Raw genomic sequence first — 18,666 nt, forward strand, 5'->3', positions numbered from 1 at the left:
AGAGCAGGTTCCTTTGAATAGCATTTCTCTTTGCTGCCTTTAGATCTCTGCAACATGCACAGCAACACCTGACTTACTCATTTGGATTCTCCTTTTAGGTGTGCAGGGAAATGGCCACTGCTTGAGAACAATGTGATCTATTTCTGACATTCATTTCAGGACGATGCTGAAGATGTCTCTGTTTGAGCAGCTGAATTTCCACCCATACAGCTGGATTTTTGTCCTTTGGTTGAGGCTGGAGTTAAATTCTTCAGAGACTGCCCTAACCAAGGTCAGCAGAACTGCCTGAGCCACCAGCCATCACCCAGCAGGGAAAATGATCATGTGCTGTCTTGCCAGGCTTGTTATGAAGGCAGGTGTCATTAGAAGGTGTTTCTGCCTCCTCCTGCTCCTCCTCAGAGTCATTTGGGTCACAGCAGCAGAGCCATGGGACGAGCTTTGTCCGAGCTGGGGAGCAGAGTGCCCACCTCGAGTCTCTGCAGAACAGGTAAGCACTTAACCCTTGCTGGGCTGCCACTGCTTCCTCTGCCTTCCTTACCTGTGTTTGCCGGGTCAGACTGACACTGGTGTGCAGGGATGTGCCACGGCCACATCAGAGCGCCCAGGCAGAGTCTCGGGAGGGTGGTTTGGCTGCCAGGACGCGCTGATGTCACTGCACTGCCTGTTTTTGCCTGTTTGTGCTGGGTCAAAGTGACACCGAGCCACCACGATGAGTTATGGCCACACCTTCATTTGGCTCTGCCACTCCAGGCCTTGCTGTCCCATCAACAAAAAAATCCTGGTGGCATCCACGGGGAGCAGCTCTGGGATTTGGTGTGCTGGGAAAGGGTCTTGCACCAGCTGCTCACACAAGGGAGTTGAACTGTTCAAAAAGTACTGTTCAAAAAGTACCGTTCAAAAGAGAATAAAGTGATATTTGCAGTTTGGATGCCCACTGGGTGAGCCCCACAGAATCCCTTTGATGTTTTACTCATGTTTACAATCTTGATCTTTAGCTGAGATCTCATTTTAAGAAAAAATGTCAATATTCACCAAATTCTGGTGCAAAAATGCACCACCAAAATGTTGGACCTGCTCTCTCTCCTCCTCCAAGGTTCAGAGATTGCAGTGAAAAGGATTTCAAGCATTTTTTTCCAGCAGCTCCAAAAAACAGTGTGGCTTTTAAAAGTGCATGTTTTTGAGTGTAAAGAGCTGTCCTTTTCTTTCCAGCATTTCACAGAACTGGAAGACACAAATCAATAGGTCAATGTTCAGTACTAGTAGTCTAATTATTATTTCTACTTTTCTCATGGTTATAATGATAGGAAACATTTTTTTTATGTGCTCCCTGGAAGAATTATTTTTTCTACCTAGTCCCTATCTTCAATTTTTGTGGCCCCCTGAACAGAATCTGCAATTCTTAGTAGCATTTAAAAAACTCAAACCACCCATTGGCTTGAAAGGAAAATGTGAACTTCTTCAACAAGGGCAAAAAAACTTCTGTTGCTTAAACGTAGGTAATTAGACTGAGGACTTTCTCCAAAGTAAACCCTGACAATCTAACAATAATCTTTGGCTTTTGGACTGCATGGAGTTTCTCTTACATTGTTAAATGCATTCCATGTTTCAGTAAATGACACCAGGCTCACCAGCAGTGAGTGAGTGATTAGTTTATCATCCTCTTAGTGCAGCCATCTAGATCTTTAACTCTTTAAGCAGTGACATTTAAGTCTTGAGAACACCCAGGATCATGCCTGAGGCTTTAGACATTCTCAATTCAAGCCAATCTTGGATATCTTGTGAAAATGAAGAGAAGAAAGTAGGTGCTTGCATTCTGATAACACTTTAAACAATTCAGGTAAGGTAAATTGCAAATAAACACCTTTTTTTCACCTTTCTTTTTTTAAATTTTAATTTTTATTTCTTTTATTTAGAGGATGCCAATTCCTCTCTCCTGGGACCACTTAGGTCATTAGATGCCTCAGCAGCATAAAATTACAGGGAGAAAATCTTAACAGCATACAAAGAGACAGAAAGGTGACAAATCTACATTTCCTAAGATCCAGGGACGTGGGGCAGGGTTTTTTTGGCTGGATTTACAATTCATCTCTCATGAGACAGTAGAATGAACAGCTTTACAAAATATTTTATTATAACAACAAAAAAAAATTATGTGAGCTGTAACATACTGTGCCAATTCTCTTGTGCCGAAATCTTGCTCTAGCAGGGATGTGTAAGTACACAAAGCTTGGTAGCAACAAAAACCTTTGGAGAACGAAGGGCTTCTACTTTGGAAAAGAAAGGTGCAGGAGGATTTTCAGACAGAAGGGAAAGGCTTTGACCTGTGAGCTGCTGCTCAGCATCGTGGATCTCCATCTATCACCTGATCCTGCTCAGTAACGCGAGCCAGATCGCTGTGAGTGCCCTCTGCCACGGGAGACATGGAGCTGCTCACCCCACAGACACAAAGTGCTTTGGGAGCTCTGTTGCTGGGAAGAGTTTGAAATGGATGAACAGAGCATTTACATGCCTCAAGAAACAGAACAGAGCCCAGCCTTTAGTTAGTTTTTGTTTTTAAATGCCTTTTGTACTCTGCTGTGTCTTTGGGTTTCATTTTGGGTTTGAGAATTTTGGGTTTTTTCAGACTGGACTTTGAGTTTTGCTGGATTGGGTGAAAGGAGTTTTTGCCCAGCAGGGCAAGGGTGATCCTGTGTGGAAAGGGAAGGGATGATGCTGGGTGAGGTAAATTTCCTGCATTCTGCAAAGGGCTGGGAGTTACTCTGAGGCGCTGGAGCTGTGCACCTCCTGCAAGCACAGGTACAGAGCTGGGTCTCCAAAGTTCTGGTGACTCTTGCTCTGCCCCCAGGCCACAGCCATTCTCAACCTCATTCAGGAATCTGCTTCCAGTCCCTCTCCTCCATCAGAAAACACGATGGAAGTGATGCAGTTGTGCCATCCATGTCAAGGCACCTCTTGTGGTGGGTTCCTCCTGGGCTCCTGGCGCTTATCAGGTGGAAAACCTGTGAAAAAGGAATGGTGGCTGTTCTGGGGGCAGCCAGTGGTGCCAAGAGAGGGAAATAAATCACACAACAGATTTGCAAGCCCAAGCTCTCCTTGTGGCACCACTCTGAGAGAGATTCTGTCAATCCCACCTTGCCATTTTGTGCTTTGGGTCTATGGCTTGTCTCCACTATTCCTGACTCAAGTCAATACTCACAGACTCTAAGTCCTCTTTGACCTTCTGATTTTATCCTCTGCTCTTCAAACATCTGTCTTAATCCACTTCATTTTTATCCTGCAATCCCTGAAGCCCCAACCCCACTCAGCTTCTCCTCAGCCTGGGCTGGGGGGGACAGGCATCAGCATTCCTGCCCCACTTTGCACCTAGGAGCTATGTAGAGAAACACTGATGGGAGATAAAGTGACTTGCTGAGGCCTCTGGAGACAGGAGAGGTGACTTTCTGGCAGCCCTGGAGTAACCTCAGTGTTGGGTCTTTGTGAGGAACGTTTGTGAGCTGATGCCAGTTTTACAAATGACGTTTCACATTTGCTTTTTGCAATATTTCTTCGAACTGGGGTGTGGTGCTGCATACAATACCTGGTTCTGAGGCTTGCTGCTCTATCAGGTATGTGTACAGAGGGTGGGAAAAGGCAGCAGAGTCAGCAGGACAGAGGTGGAACAAGCAGGAATGCAGGGTGAAACCAGGGGAACAAACAGGTCCTCAGGGAAACTGTTCTGACTTAGCTCTGCTTTCCCTGACTCAAAGAATAACTCCAGTGTGCCCAGAGGGCAGGTACAGGGAGATACCAGCCTTATGCTAACTCCAGATCCTGCACAAGCAGAAACTGCTGGTCCAGACCCTCCATCCTGAGACTTACATTAAAAAATCTACTTTTAAGCCTATTTCTCTTCATGTCTGGGTGATGCTGTGCTCCTGGCAGGTGCATCATTCTGGGCTGTCACTGTAGACCAGTGCAGGCCTGTCATAACACCTTGGTGCCTCTGGCTCCAGTCCTGTTTTCTAGAATTGCACTTGGCCTTGCCTTGGCCCTTTGCCCAGACTGAATTTGCCTTCTTGGTTTTCACTTCTTTCCCATATCAGTTTTCTCTCCTGTTCTGTCTTCCTGCTGATCCTGTGGGCTCTGGCTCCGTAAACCCTCTGCCCAGGTGGGGCTCTGTGGAGGTGAGCACCCCCTCACTTCCAAGACCCCTTCATATGCAAGAAAGAGCTACGAGATATCTCTACTAATTTTCCCTCTTCAAACTGGCTTTTAGATATTCCTTTTCTAAAAGTCCCTTTTTTTTTTTTTTTTTTTTTTGAGCCAGTTCCCTGGTTTTCTCCCTCTGTCAGCCCTTTGGTGGCTGGTATTTTAGGAAATAGAGAGGCTGGTTTGCCTGTGGGATGGGACACGCACGGAACGCACGTACGGCGCTGGTTTGCCCACATCGTTTGGATAAGGTATCAGAGAGGACAGACTGTCTTTGCATTGAAACCTGCAGGTCAAGAAATTGGCCTCCCTTCAGTTCACAGCCCTCGTGGCTGCCAGCCAGTAATGTAAAGCCCTGATGAGTATTTCTGGAGAAAGCTGGAAACTCACCTCTGACTACAATGTGTTTAATCTCTCATTTCCAGGCATAGTCAGTTTTGCTTCTTCTTCCTCCTATTCTTCTCCTCCTCCTTCTTTTTCTTCTCATCCTTCTTCTCTTCTTCTTCTTCCTCCTCTTCCTCTGCCATGGGTGACAGGGGAATCACCAGGTGTCTCTGCAGTGATGGACAGAGCAGCACCACTTTTGTTCCATGTGCTGTAAATCAGAGATTCTTCAGAGTCTCCATGTCCTGTTATTCCTCCAGTATTTTCCCAGGACTTGGAGTCCCACCGAAAGGGTTTGAAAGACTTTTATTTGTTGGGTTGGAATTTGAGGACCTGTTCAGAAGCAATGTTTATTTTTTTATTTATTTCTGACAATGGTGCAAAATGCTCTTGTTGATCCAGAAAGGAGGCTCTGACCTGCTTTCAATTCTAATTGCCTCCTTTCCCCATGTTTTTAATTACTCTTTGCTGTTTAATGTACTCTTAACCACTTGGATAAAGTAGATTCCTGATGATTCAGTCACTGCCACAGAAGCACAAAGATGAACCTAGATCTTCTGAAGTCCAAATCAGGTCCTTCACCACTAGGACAACCTTCCTTTAGGCATCCCAGTACTTGCAGCTCTGCACCAAATCTATGGCCTTTGAAATCCCCAGGTTGCTAAAGGCATCCTTTGGGCTGCTGAGTCAGTGTCTGTACATGATGGAAGCAGGGAAGAGGAAAACAGATACTTGCTTATGCAGAAAAGAGACAAAAATGAAATCAGGTTTCGCTGCTGTTGACACAAACTCTGCCTCTACTCAAGTATTTTTTGGTCTTGGCTGTTTGGGAGAGAAGGTGGGCTTTGATTCTGCTTACAAGAGGTTTTTTGCTGCCCCACCAAGAAGCAGAGCAGGTAACAGTAAGTAGGAATGTCTCTAATTGAAAATAAATCCAGCTAACACCTCACTCACCAGCTTGCTTGATCAATAGCAGAACTGAGAGCCTTGCCATGCTAGGCTGGAGTAGGTCCTGCTGGAAGGTTTGTCAGGAAATTGTGTCAGGTTTAGGTTGGACATCAGGAAAGGTTCTTCCCCCAGAGGGTGCTGGCACTGCCCAGGCTGAGCAGGGAATGGGCTCAGCCCCAGGGCTGCCAGAGCTCCAGGAGGGTTTGGACATTGCTCTGAGGCACAGGGTGGGATTGTTGGGGTGTCTGAGCAGGGCCAGGAGTTGGGCTCTGATCCTGGTGAGTCCCTTCCAACTCAGGATATTCTAGGACAGAATGAGCAGGAGCCTCTCCACCAGAAACCATCTTTTCAGTGTCACGTGTCTGTGGGAGCTCGTGCTCTGCTCACACACACCCTGTGTAAGTTTATTCAGTGAGCACTTTCTAAGAATGATGATTAATTGTGAGTATGAACCTTGTCACCAGGCAACTGGTACAAACGAGCCCCACCAGTTTGTTATTGTTGGAGATGGAGGCCTCAGGGCACAGCCATGGTTCCCAAGAGGGACTCCTGGGCAGGATCCTCCCTCTCTGCTTTCAGGTGAGGATGTTCACATTAATGAACTCAAAATTCATCCCTGTGCTGACATTCCCCAGAACTTGCTACAGCACCTACCAGTAAAGTCCTTTGCTATTGCTAAAAATCCAGTAGAGCCCACGTGAATTACTTCTGCAGCAGTTTTCCTGCTCTGCTTGTTTACACCTTGTAGTAGTGATTGAGATCATTAAAGCTTCTGCTGGCAGCAGATCTCAAGCTGCAATTAAAGGACAAAGACAAATGTCAGCACCTCAGAGGTGCTATGTTGTTGTGTGGAATTGCAGATTTTGGCAGCAAGGGAGAGCAAAATATCAGTAACAGCAGAACTCAGACAAAGCCACATCTCAGGGCTGGAGACACACAGAGTGGTTTGTAAGGTCAGGGAGCTGCCAGCCCTGTGCTGTTCTCCAAAAGCCTCCATCAGATCCAAAAGGAATCTGCTTATCTCCACATGGCTGGGCAGCACTCCTTAGGAGAATGATGGTCTCTGTTAGTACCAGCCACAACTGCAGAGCAGGAGGAATGAGCTCTTCATCTTCTGGAGGTCCTCCTTGCTTCTCAGGGATGAGGCTTTGAGGAGTGGGGAGCCACAAAGTGCTGAGGCAAACATGGGCTAAAGGCAGAGATTCTCTCCAAAAGCTGGATGAGATCAGTGCGTGTTCTTCTTGTCACATCCCTCGAGGAAACCCACTGATGTGGAGATGATTTTACAACAGATGTGATTCTAACACAGCTCAGGGGAATTTTAACAACAGGCCATTAAAATGGCTCTCCCTTCATTTTATGAGTTGTGTTGTTGAAGCACTTCCCTAATCATGGAATCATAGAAACATTAAGGTTGGAGAAAAGCTCCAAGGTCATTGGGTCCAACCTTTGGCCATTCACCACCTTCCCAAGCAGCATCAAAACACTGAGCTGTTTTTGAACACCTCCAGGGATGCTGATTTCATTCCCTCCCTGGGCAGCCCATTCCAATGCCTAACCACACTTTCTGTGAAGAAATTCTTCCTGCTGTCCAGCCTGAACGACCCAGACCTCTGAGTTTTGTTCATCTCTAAATGAACAATATTTAGCAGCAGAGACCTCACACTCACAGCAGAAGGCAGAGAGTATGAACAGCAAGGGGTAACTTTTCTAGCCTTGCTCACTCTTGGGCATCTCTGAAAAGTGACAAAGGGAATGAGTCAAGTAACAGCAACTTAAGATTCACCCTGCGTGGGACAGCCAACCTTTTAATAGCATTCTCAAAACAATAAAAATCATCCTTCAAGACTTAAAAATAGAAAAGAGCAGACAATCCTACTGTTTCGACTGCCTTGTGTCTGATTACCAAAGACTGCCTTTTTAGAACTGCTTTATTGTAATGTTCCCACACAATGTTTTTGTAGGGATTTGTAAAAAAAAAAAACCCCAAAAACTGTTTGAAATGAAAGAGCAGTGCTGAACCTGATTCTCCTATTAGCTCAGGAGTGGTTCTAGACGTGGTCCTGACACCTCGGCAGAGACACTTTAATGTAAAGCAGAAATAAAGTCCAAGCTGGGCCCAGTTCTGTGTTTTAGGAGAAGTATGAATTTATTTATTCAGGAGGAGGTAGAATATTCTGGTAGAACAGGCCAGCTCTGAAGCACTCAGAGAAATCATGAAAATCTCAGAGTGGTTGTAAAAAATGTTCCTTTTGCCGTTCAAGCAGCTGCACTTGTTTTTACCAGTCAGCTCTTTGGTGAAGAGCTACTTTGGAAAACGTAACCCCTTGGAGTTGTTTGCTCAGTTCCCTTTGTTTTAATTGACAAGCTTAGGAAAGGGCAGGAAGGAATTGATCTTAGCACACTTATGGGCATCTCCTCCTTTAACTCATGTAATTAAATGTTTCTTACATAGGCATTTATTTATATATTTATTTATTTATTTATTTATGGTTTTAGGCTTGTTCCTGCTCAAGCACAAATCTGGTGAGGCAAGTTATTTTTGTTGTTGTTGTTGCTTTTTTCTTTTTTCTTTTTTCCTTTCTTTTTTGTTTTTCCCAAGGCGGGTTGTTTGCAGACTTTAGAGCCCAAAAAGGTGCAGCTGCTCTAAAAATAACACAGGATCCAAGAACTGGTTTGGGAAGGTCTGAGTCCAGAGGCATCTCCTGAAATGCTGCCATTAGAGGAGAAGTTTTCCTTGTAAACAGAGCTGGCCTAATTTCTAGAGGTGCTGAACATCGACCTGCAGCGCTTGCTGGTGGGTCCTGAGCACACAAAACCTGGAAATGGGTCAGATGTGAGTGGCTGGGGTTTTATCACAAACGTGTCTGGGCAAACCCACAATTATCGGGCTGAAACAAAACTGAGCAAATAATTGCCCCTCAGCTGCTGACCCCTGTGAGCAGAGCTGGGCTCTGGGGCTGCAGGACACCTGCCAGCTCCGGGGCTGCTCAGTGCCACCAGCAGTCTGGTGTCACAGCCAAGGTGTGCCCGTGATGGATCACCCCTGGGTCTGGCCAGCCTTCGCACAGTGGCGTCCCCAACGTTCCAACTTCCAGAGGAGACCCATGGTTTTGCCACCCAGGTGCAGAGATTCCCAGAAGACAGAGAGGAAAAAACCTGGCAGCAGATCCCTTAGACTGGGGCTGGGTCACAGGCAAGACCACCATCGATCCCCCATCACCACGTGAGGTGTGACCAGGGGAGCTGAGCCTTGTGTTGAGTGCAGACACAACATTCTCTGGTTTTGATGTGCTGGATCTTTAATGTTGCATCCACCGCTGAATTAAGCAGTGTTTGCTTTTCAGACCTTCCACATTTGTATTTTTAGCTCCGTTTTGGCATCACTTTTTTGGTTGGAATATATAACACACTGGGTTGTTTAGTGTGCCTGGACTGAGTTCAGCCGATGTGTAACTCCACGGGCTGGAGCAGAAGCTCTGTTCAAGGTGAATTACGCTCTGTGGGGCCAAGGAAATACAGCTTCTGTAGAAAGGCAGCCCAGCTCCTTCAGTAAACGCTACACTATTTCCATCCATGGCTATTCCTTTGTGGTTTGGGTTATGTATTTACATTTTACGGAATAAATTCTACAGCTTTCCCCATGACTAACACTCCTTAGTAACCAGAGAGCTACTCAAATACGCTCTTGCCTCCTACGAGACCCCAAACCACACTGCTGTGCCCTGGCTCTCTGGCCCCAGCACAGGGGCATGGCTAACCAGTGTTACATAAGCAATTTTTGGGATCTCAGCGCAGCAGGATGGCTTAGGAGAGCAGGCACTGGATGCCCTGCCACTGAATTCCTTCAGCACAAACATTTCCAGCACGGCCACTCTCTGATCCCTACAAAACCTGAGCGAGGTCTTCAGATAAAGAGAGGAACATACCCCACAAAGAGGGAGCTGGTTGCTTTTCCCAGTCCAGAGGTCTGTTTTAGGAGCAGCACTATACAGGCCCTCATGTAAACTTTGTTTATAGACTGGAGTATTTTCAATGAAAATGTTATTTAACTTAAAAAAAGTTGCACAGCAGCTACTCCCAAAATTGTTTTTCCTTGTTAAGAATAACACACAGTGTGATACATTTGAAATGGTGATAGCAATATTTCACAAATTTTGATGGATTCATAGTCCAAATACCTTGCTAACAGATGTTTCTTTTAAACTCGGAGTGGTATAGGAATAACTCAGAGATATTACAGTGTCAGCACTGCCTTTTATCTGTGCGTGTCCTTTCGGTGACATCCCTGGGCTTTTCTAATGCATGGGTCAGGTCTGAACTCAAACAAAAAAAAAAGTGAAATATGAAAAGAAGGCGTCTGTGATGGTGTGTGAGCTCTGGGGCAGCGCTGGGAGGACACCAAGGCGCTGGTGTGGGTTTGCTGCACTCAGGCACAGCAGCCCCGTGGTTTGTGGCCACAGTCATCGTTTCTGAGCTGGTTTTTGGCTGTGGTTAATTGATGAGCTTAGGAGTTCCCATGGCCACTCCATGACCACATCTTTTGGTCTCATAAATTAACTGTGTTCTCACTGTGGGTGACAGTTTGCCCAACACAAAGGGATACCCCAGCAGGGCAAAGGGACAGATTTTAATGCCCTGGTGGAGCTGGCTTGATTTACCATGGGTTGCTCAGTCTACTCTGAGTCTCCAAAGGATGGAGCATCTGCCACACTTCCTTCAGAGGGTCTCTCCCCAGAGTTGCCTTCTCCACACTGTGTGCTCATACATCACCCCCAGAAGGTCAGAGAATCACAGAATATCCTGAGCTGGAAGGGACCCACAAGGATCACTGAGTCCAAGTCCTGGCCCTGCACAGGACAGCCCCAAGAATCCCACCCTGCGCCCGCATGTGTTGTGTCCAGTTAATGTGTGCTAATGGTAAACCAGTTTGTCCCAAACCCCCTCCTGGGAGCAGCCTCAAGCCTTGGGAAGTCTCGTTCTTATTCCCAGCCCAAAGCTGGCCCAAAACAATTCTGGGGTTGAACTGCGGGGCAGGGAGCATCTTTCCTCCCGGAGACCCTCTCTGGGGCCGCCAGCTGTGGCCGCACACAGCCCGTGCGGGGCTGGGAAGGCGCCTGCTGCTCACCTCGGTGGGGTCTGGGAACCCGGCCCGGAGGGAAGGGGGAGAGGGCTGTTCAGGCAGCCAGGGAGAAGGATGAGAAAATCTGGAGGACGAGAGGGAACCCCGGGCAGGCACCGGGGACAACCTCCGGTGCTGGCAACGGGCTCCCAACCCCCCGGGGCTGGCGGGTGGTGGGAGCACAGGAGAAACCCACGCTCCTCCGCCGTGCCTTTCCCCGCGCAGCTGCTTCTGGTTCCCAAGCTCTCCCTCCCTTCTCGTCGGGGGACAGCCCAGGAGAGTTTCCCGAGTTTCCCGTCCCGAGCCTCCCTTCCCAGCCCGCTCCCTCGGGGCGCACCGCGGAGCCCCGACCGCCCCGGGGACCCCGCCCCGGCCGTGCGGGGCCAGGGCGGAGCGGGAGGGTCCCCGGGGATGCACCTGAGCGGCGCGGGGGATCCCGGGCACGGCTCCGGCCCCGGCCCGCGCCCCGCGGCTCCGAGCGCGGCCGCTCCGCCGGGGGTCCCCGCGCTCCCCCCGCTGCCGGGCGGCGGAGCGGGCAGGGCCGTCCCCCGCGGGGCCGGGCCGGGCCGGGGGCGGGCCGGGGGCGGCGGGCCGGGCCGGGCCGGGCCGGGCTGGCGGCGAGCGCGGCTCCACGTGACTGCGGGGCCGGCAGAAAACCGGGGCCGGCGGCGGCGGCGGCCGCACTGCGCCGGGCGGCGATCGCGGGAGGCGCTCGGCAGCCGCTGCCCCGGGGCTTTCGGCGCGCTGGGTCCGGGCTGGCTCTCCAGAATCATGGACTGTGCTGATATGCCTTGCTTGCTGTCAGTGAGTACAGCCCTCTTCTTCCTCCGCCTCGCTCCTCGCTTTTTGTTTTCATCGCAGGGCTTTAATTTTTTTTTATTTTAATTTTTAATTTTTTTTTTTTTTTTTTGAGAAAAACTTTTTGTTGTTCTTATCCCGGCGTCCCCTCCCGGGGTCCGGCGGCGCGTTCGCACCGGGGGCTGCAGAGCCGCGCTCCCCTTCCTTCCCCGCCGGGCTCCGCCGGTCCCGCTCCCGTCCCGTCCGGTCCCGAGGGGGCAGCGGGGCCGGGATGCGCCGGGATCCCGCCTGCCCGAGGGGGCAGCGGGGCCGGGATGCGCCGGGATCCCGCCTGCCCGAGGGGGCTGCGGGGCTGCGGACAGCCCGGGCACGGTCCCCGGTCCTTGCCCGCCGGGGCGCGCCGGCTGCCGCTCGAATGGGGGCTGCTCCCCGTGCCCTTTTGCCATTTATTATTACTATTATTACTGCTATTATTATTATTTTTAAGTTTATTCGGAAGAGGAGGGGGGTTTCGCTTCTCGTCCTGACTTTCCCTCTTGTTTGTTGTCGTGTTTTTTACACCCCAGAGACACCATGATTCCTGGTAACCGAATGCTGATGGTCATCCTACTATGCCAAGTCCTTCTAGGAGGTACTAACCATGCTAGCCTAATCCCTGAGACCGGCAGGAAGAAAGTGGCAGAGCTTCAGGGACAAGCCGGATCCGGACGCCGCTCTGCCCAAAGCCATGAACTCTTGCGGGGTTTCGAAACAACTCTGCTGCAGATGTTTGGGCTCCGAAGGCGGCCTCAGCCCAGCAAGTCAGCCGTCATTCCTAGTTACATGCTGGATCTCTATCGACTCCAGTCCGGAGAAGAGGAGGAAAGCCTCCAGGAAATTAGCCTGCAGTACCCTGAGCGATCGACCAGCCGGGCAAACACCGTGAGGAGTTTCCACCATGAAGGTCAGTGATGGGAGGCGGTAAATTCCCAGTCCCGGTAGCGATCGGGATTTCCTTGCGTTTGGAAGCTCACAAATGCCTTTAGAAGCAGGACGTGCCCGGCCCTAAATTTATGGGAGGAAAGCCACCCCCCCCAGGCTGCCGTGTGTGGGTGACAGGCGTGCTGCTCGCTGTTTTTTCCAGCATCCTGTGCTTAACCCGAGCTTGACCATATTTTGAAGTGCTTTTGCTTCTGTTGACAACAGCGAGTTTCCTTCGGTGCCTCTGCCTCGGGGTCACTGCCTGCGCTCGCGTGGATTTAATGGATCTGGATCGGATGCGGGAGTAAAGCGAGGGCGGGATCTCGCCCCTGGAGTGTTTCTTTTGAACTATCAAAGCAATTGCTGCCTGCTTTTACTCTTAAGAAAAAAAGAAAAAAAAAATCCCCCCAAACCCCGACTCGAATTTAATGCTTACAGCTGTGTGTTTATAAGGTTTATCCAATAGACCCTTGTAATCTGATCCAAATGTTTCCTAGCGGATGTTTCTTTTCCAAAGTAAATCTGAATTATTAATCCAGCCGCATCATTACTGCGTTGGAATTTGCTTCTCTTTCTCCCCCTGCCCCCCGCAACAAGGCACCTCTGTGCTCCGTGGCGCCGCATCTCGCCGGGGAGATGATTTTGGAGAGGCCGGGGGAGGAAAAGCTGAAGGGAAAAAGCCTCTCTGACCGGAGGAGGCGAGATGGGAAGGGGTGGGGAGTGCTCGAGGCGCGGCTGAGGCGGCGGGGCCGGGGCCGGGCCGCTCCCGGTGCGGCGGGCGGGATGCGCGGGGAGCGGAGCGGAGCCGGCGGCTGCCGGGCAGGTGAAGCGTGGGTGCGAGCTGTGCCTGTGCCGGGCCGTGCGCCCCGAGGCTGACGTGCTCTTCTTTGCTTGTCTTACCTCTTTCCCCCATCCCTGCTCTCCTCCAGAGCACCTGGAGACCGTCCCGGGTCCCAGCGAGGCGCCCCGGATCCGCTTCGTCTTCAACCTCAGCAGCGTGCCGGAAAACGAGGTGATCTCCTCGGCGGAGCTGCGGCTGTACCGGGAGCAGGTGGAGGAGCCCAGCTCGGCGTGGGAGAGGGGCTTCCACCGGATAAACATTTACGAAGTGATGAAGCCGCTGTCGGAGCGCGCCCAGGCCATTACGCGCCTGCTGGACACGCGGCTGGTGCACCACAACGAGACGCGCTGGGAGAGCTTTGATGTGAGCCCGGCCGTGATCCGGTGGACCAAGGACAAGCAGCCGAACCACGGGCTGGTGATCGAGGTCACCCACCTCCACCACGCACAGACTCATCAGGGCAAACACGTCAGGATTAGCCGATCTTTACCTCAAGGGCGTGGGGACTGGGCGCAGCTCAGGCCGCTCCTGGTCACTTTTGGGCACGACGGGCGAGGCCACGCTCTGACCCGCAGAGCCCGCCGGAGCCCCAAGCACCAGCGTTCCCGCAAGAACAAAAAAAACTGCCGCCGCCATGCCCTCTATGTGGATTTCAGCGACGTGGGCTGGAACGACTGGATCGTGGCACCGCCGGGCTACCAGGCGTTTTACTGCCACGGGGACTGCCCCTTCCCTCTGGCCGACCACCTCAACTCCACGAACCACGCCATCGTGCAGACGCTGGTGAACTCCGTGAACTCCAGCATTCCCAAGGCCTGCTGCGTGCCCACGGAGCTCAGCGCCATCTCCATGCTCTACCTGGATGAGTATGACAAGGTGGTCCTGAAAAACTACCAGGAGATGGTGGTGGAGGGGTGCGGGTGCCGCTGACCTCTCCCTTGCCCGCCGCCCTCTCCTCCCCTTCTCGGTCCCTCCCGTCCCACCCCAGAACTGCTTGCTATAGCTGGACTCTTCTCTAAACTAAACGTTCACCTTGACCTTATTTATGACTTTATGTGCAAATGTTTTTGACAATAATGATCATATATTTTGACAAAATATATTTATAACTACATATTAAAAGAAAAAAATAAAATGAGTCATTATTTTAAAGGTAAATGCATTTTGTGTCTCGCCTCTCAGGGTGCTGCTGAGGCTGTGCTGGCTGGGAGTGCAGCCGGGAGTTTATTTTGTCTCCTTATCTTCTTGCCCCCCTCCCTCCTTCTCCACTCCTTCCTCCCCCCACCCTATTTTCACTTAAAGGCTTTGCAAATTTTATTAGTCTTTCTATTTCTCGCCGAGGTACCGCGGATCTCCTGGTGCTGGGGCTGTGCCACGTGGGAGATGAGGGTCCCTGGAGATTTAAGAGCCGCTGGGAATAGAGCCGACCTTGCTAACCTGGCCCAAGCCTTTCCAAAGCAACCCACCAAAAATGCATTTGAAAAGAAGGTGAAGATTTACCTGAGGGCTTTATGCTAAACCCGCTGGGTTTTATACCCTTGCTCTGACTTCAGGATTCCCCAGGTTTTAAAACTATTAACATTTCCCCCCCCCCCCCCCCTCCCCTCCCCACTGGAGATTGGGAAGCTTCAAAGGTTTCCACAGGTCCTTTGAAGATCAAATCACTCCACTACAATGCCAAAAAAAAAAAAAAAAAAAAAGAAGGAAAAAAAGATATCTGGAGCAGTTAAATATGTGTTAGCTAATAGCTACCTGTGCTGTGTCCTTTCTAAATTGCTTCCGAGCAGGAAGGTGGTTGGAGCCGAGCAGGTACAGTTGGAGGAGTCAGGGCCTTGAAAACCCTGCCTCAAATGCATTGGAGGGGCTTGGAAAGCAGGGAGCTGTGCCTGGGATGGGGGTGTGGGACATGTGGGAGTGGGGAGGGGACAGCAGGGTGAAGGGTGCATGATGCTTTCTTTTCCTTCCTTTATTTTTTTTTTTAATGATTTCTTTTCCTTTAATGATTGAAGCTTCCCAAGCCTCCGAAAGGGGCAGCTTAGTTGAAACCAATAAAAAGTGGAGCGGAGAGCTTGCCAAAAGCTTTGGCTCCCTGAGGAGCGCAGGTGGATGGAGGAGATGGGAGCTGCGGGGGGGAGGAGGAGAGCGCGGCCCTCTGCTGCTCTTGGAAACAAAAATCCCCAGCCCTCGGCCTCCCCTGTGCCGCCGAGGCTTTCCCAGCCCTCCATCCCAGCGGCTCCGGGCCACAGGGTCCCCTCTGAGACCCCCGGTGTCCCCGGTGCTGGGGGGTCCTCAAGGAGCAGCGATGGGTGTTGGCTCTCCGGGGCCCCCTCGGCCCCGAGCTGACGCTCTCATTCCTGCCTTTAGAAGGGAAATGTGTGGCCTGGGGCATCGGCGACCTGCTGCCTCCCCTTTGATGCCTGCATATCAGACATAGCCATGCCAAAGAAAGAATTTCATTTTGAAGTGGCATCAGCTAAAGGCGAGCGCCTTTCAGCTGCCTGACAGGGCAATTACACACATCTCCCTCGATAACCCCGGGTCGGGTGGGAAAAGGGGGCTCCGGGCCCCCAGGCAGCCCTGGATGGGGGGGCAGCCACGGTGGGAGGCTGTTTTCCACATTGGGGCAAACAAAAATTAAAGAAAATCACTGTGACTTTACTAAAGAGCAAGAGGCTTCTCCCAGGTTCGCTTCCCTGTTGGCCGGTGCATCCCGGGCTGTCCCGAGGCCGTGAGGGTGTTGTGGAGCTGCATCTGCACAAATGCCTCTTGGATTTAGGTCATCCTGCTGGAGGAGCCTCCTGCTCTGCTGCGTTCCTGCTGCTTTATGGAGCTGTTTATTTTGGGGCTTCTTTTTGCATTGCGTTTCAAAGATGAAATCGAAGCTTGGACCCTGTGGAGGCACAGACACTTGCTTTTCTGTAGGTGCTCTTGTCCTGAGGCCTTTGGGAGAGAGTTTCTTTTGCCTGAGATCCTGCATGGGGTGTTCTGCTCAGAAAGTATAGGGAAAAAAGTAAACCGTTAAAAAAAATTATGTAAAATTTATAGGAATCTAAAGTGTGGTTATGAACCTGCTGACAGTAAATGTGATCTCAGGGACATAATACTCATGGATGCATTAAGGAATTTATTCATCACTGCTGAACTTCTGCATTTTACACAGAACACAGGGGCTGAGGGTTCCCCTCCTTGTGTGTGTCCTTGTCACACATGGGTGGCAAACTGCTGCACAACCTTGTGTGGTTGGAGAGGCTCTGAGTGAAATGCTCAAACTGCTAAATCATTTAAAAATAGGAAAACACCCCAAAACTGAAGTGAAGCCAGAATTAGTCCCTTTCTAGTTTCCATCTGACAGCCAGTGGTGTTTTTTCTCCCCACTCCAATTTGTGCTGTGTTTGAATGGTGTTGACCTGAGCTCTCTTCACCATCCTGGCAGGGAGGAGCAGGGTTGGTTTTGGGAAGCTGGGAGTGAAGCATCAGTGTGGAGAGACCCTGGAATTTCTCACAGTGTTTCTGGCTGTTGTTTTGTGCATTTCTTGCAGCAGTTATGGGGTTTAATCCCATGCTGGAATGAACGTGGTGACCGATCCTGCCTGTTTGATGAGTGCTCTGTGCCATAGAAGGGCTGGTTTGGTTTGAGCAGGACAGACCTGGAGTGAGGCTTAATCTCAGGCAACAAATGCTTATCTTTGCTTAAAAATATGAGAAATGTATCATGGCATCATCCCTCTGAGTGTGGAACTTACTCTTTGCAAATGTGGCTGATTTCAGAGCGAGAGCTGTGTTTGTGTTGGCCGGGGCAGGGATCCCTGGGAGGGCTGAGATAAGGATATCAGCTCAATCGCCCTGATTCAGTCCAGGCTGTGAACCAAAGGGGAGCAGGTTGAAGGTGGGTGTGCAGCCACTTCCCACCATCTGGTGTCCTCCTGGTGGCTGTGCCATGGACCAGCATTCCCAGAAGTGTGAGCTGGATGGGAGATTATCTGCTCTGTGCCTTCCCCAGGAAGGCTGTGCCTTTGGATGCCTGAAAGTTACTGTCTGTGTGGCTTATGGATATAGGAAATGAGGGGAAGAGCTCAGTGGGGCTTGCCAGCTCCCTGTGCTCCAGTGATCACCATGGTGGTGATGGTGAGAGCCACTGGATGCTCTGGAATGATGTTTTTGCTGAGCACAGGTGAGTGTGGGGTCAGGTGTGCTGGAAATCGGGGTCCCAGCTCTGCCATGTGTCAGGAGCTCCCCCCGGAGACCTGTGGTGACACTCATCCCATTCCAACCCTTTCCCTGATGGCTTTGGGATCCCAAGAATCCTCAGGCAGGATTTTCTTCTCTCAGTTGTAAATCCACCCCCGGTCCAAGTTTGCAGCATCACACTGAGCAAAGCTGCTGCCCCAGAGATGCTGTGGCTGAGGAGGCTGCACAGACAGCCAGGCTTTGCTTGCAGCCACAGGGGCAGAGACTTTGCAAATCAGTTTCTAAAAATGCAGATGGGTTTGGGAGAGAAGCACCGAGTTTTGCACGTTGCTATTGTGGGAGAGGCACAGAGGCTTTGCTGCAGAGCCAGCAAAGGAAGACTGGGCCCTTCCCTGCTGCTTGGACACCTCTGCAAAACTTCTCGCCCATCACAAAATGATGGGCACAGTCAGGCTGGGAGGGCTTGGAAATCTTGGCATCAACAGAGGCTTGTTCTCTTCATGCTGGGGTTTCATGGCATGAAAGCAGGTCTGAAGATCCTCTGCTGTGGAGTTTGTTTCTGAAATCACAGGACCAAAACAGGTAAGAGGAAATATCACTGACCCCCTATAGATAAAGGTTTTGAGCACACAGAGATGAAGAGGCTTGGGCAGAGTCATGTGTGAAGAGCAGGCAGAGCCAGAAGAGGTGTCTGACACCCCAGCCCTGTCCTGTGGTGTGGCATAAAACTCTTCCCTGGTCTGGAGCCTGGCCTCCTGCAGATCCATCACACCACCTCAAATCAGAGGTGGATTCCTGTATACTACAAGGGAGAGGAAGCTACCAAGTCCATGTTGTTTCCTAGGCAGGAGTGATAATGACAGGGAGCATTTGGAATGGCCCAGACAGTGCTCATCCACTTCATGGATCCTGCATTCAAGTCTGAAAGTGTAAAATAGGACTTTCAATACCTTATTTTCACACTTGTTCCTTAGTCAACTGCAGAGTATCCATTAAGACACAATCAGTGAAGGAAAAATTCCATAATTTCCACCTTAGCAGAGCTCAAGGATGTCAGAAGGTTCCATGGGGAGCTCTGGCTCTGCTGGATCAGCTGTAATTTATTCCACCCAGCAGATGAAAAAACTGTGCTGGGACTTTGGTTCTGAGTGGTGCATCCAAAACTTGCCCCAGCCTGGAGCCCTGTGCTGTTTCCCACACTCAGTGTTTTTCATCCACTGCCTCCTGCTCATGCCTG

The 18,666-nt window shown here is 50.6% G+C and overlaps 1 protein-coding gene across 3 annotated transcripts; it reads left to right on the plus strand.

Moving 5' to 3' along the window:
* The first annotated feature begins 280 nt into the window (after window positions 1-280).
* On the plus strand, window positions 281-14,399 carry BMP4 (bone morphogenetic protein 4). Of its 3 annotated transcripts, none has more exons than XM_059475243.1 (3): window positions 281-487; window positions 12,007-12,383; window positions 13,330-14,399. In XM_059475243.1, exons 2-3 carry the CDS (start codon window positions 12,014-12,016, stop codon window positions 14,169-14,171), a joined length of 1,212 nt encoding a protein of 403 aa, XP_059331226.1. In that variant the 5' UTR covers window positions 281-487; window positions 12,007-12,013; the 3' UTR covers window positions 14,172-14,399. The 3 variants fall into 3 exon arrangements, with proteins under 3 accessions (XP_059331226.1, XP_059331225.1, XP_059331224.1); XM_059475242.1 differs by lacking the exon at window positions 281-487 and adding an exon at window positions 11,297-11,446; XM_059475241.1 differs by lacking the exon at window positions 281-487 and adding an exon at window positions 11,349-11,442.
* Window positions 14,400-18,666: the final 4,267 nt, after the last annotated feature.

The sequence above is a fragment of the Ammospiza nelsoni genome, chromosome 6, assembly GCF_027579445.1.
Source record: "Ammospiza nelsoni isolate bAmmNel1 chromosome 6, bAmmNel1.pri, whole genome shotgun sequence".
In the NCBI taxonomy this organism is placed as follows: domain Eukaryota; kingdom Metazoa; phylum Chordata; class Aves; order Passeriformes; family Passerellidae; genus Ammospiza; species Ammospiza nelsoni.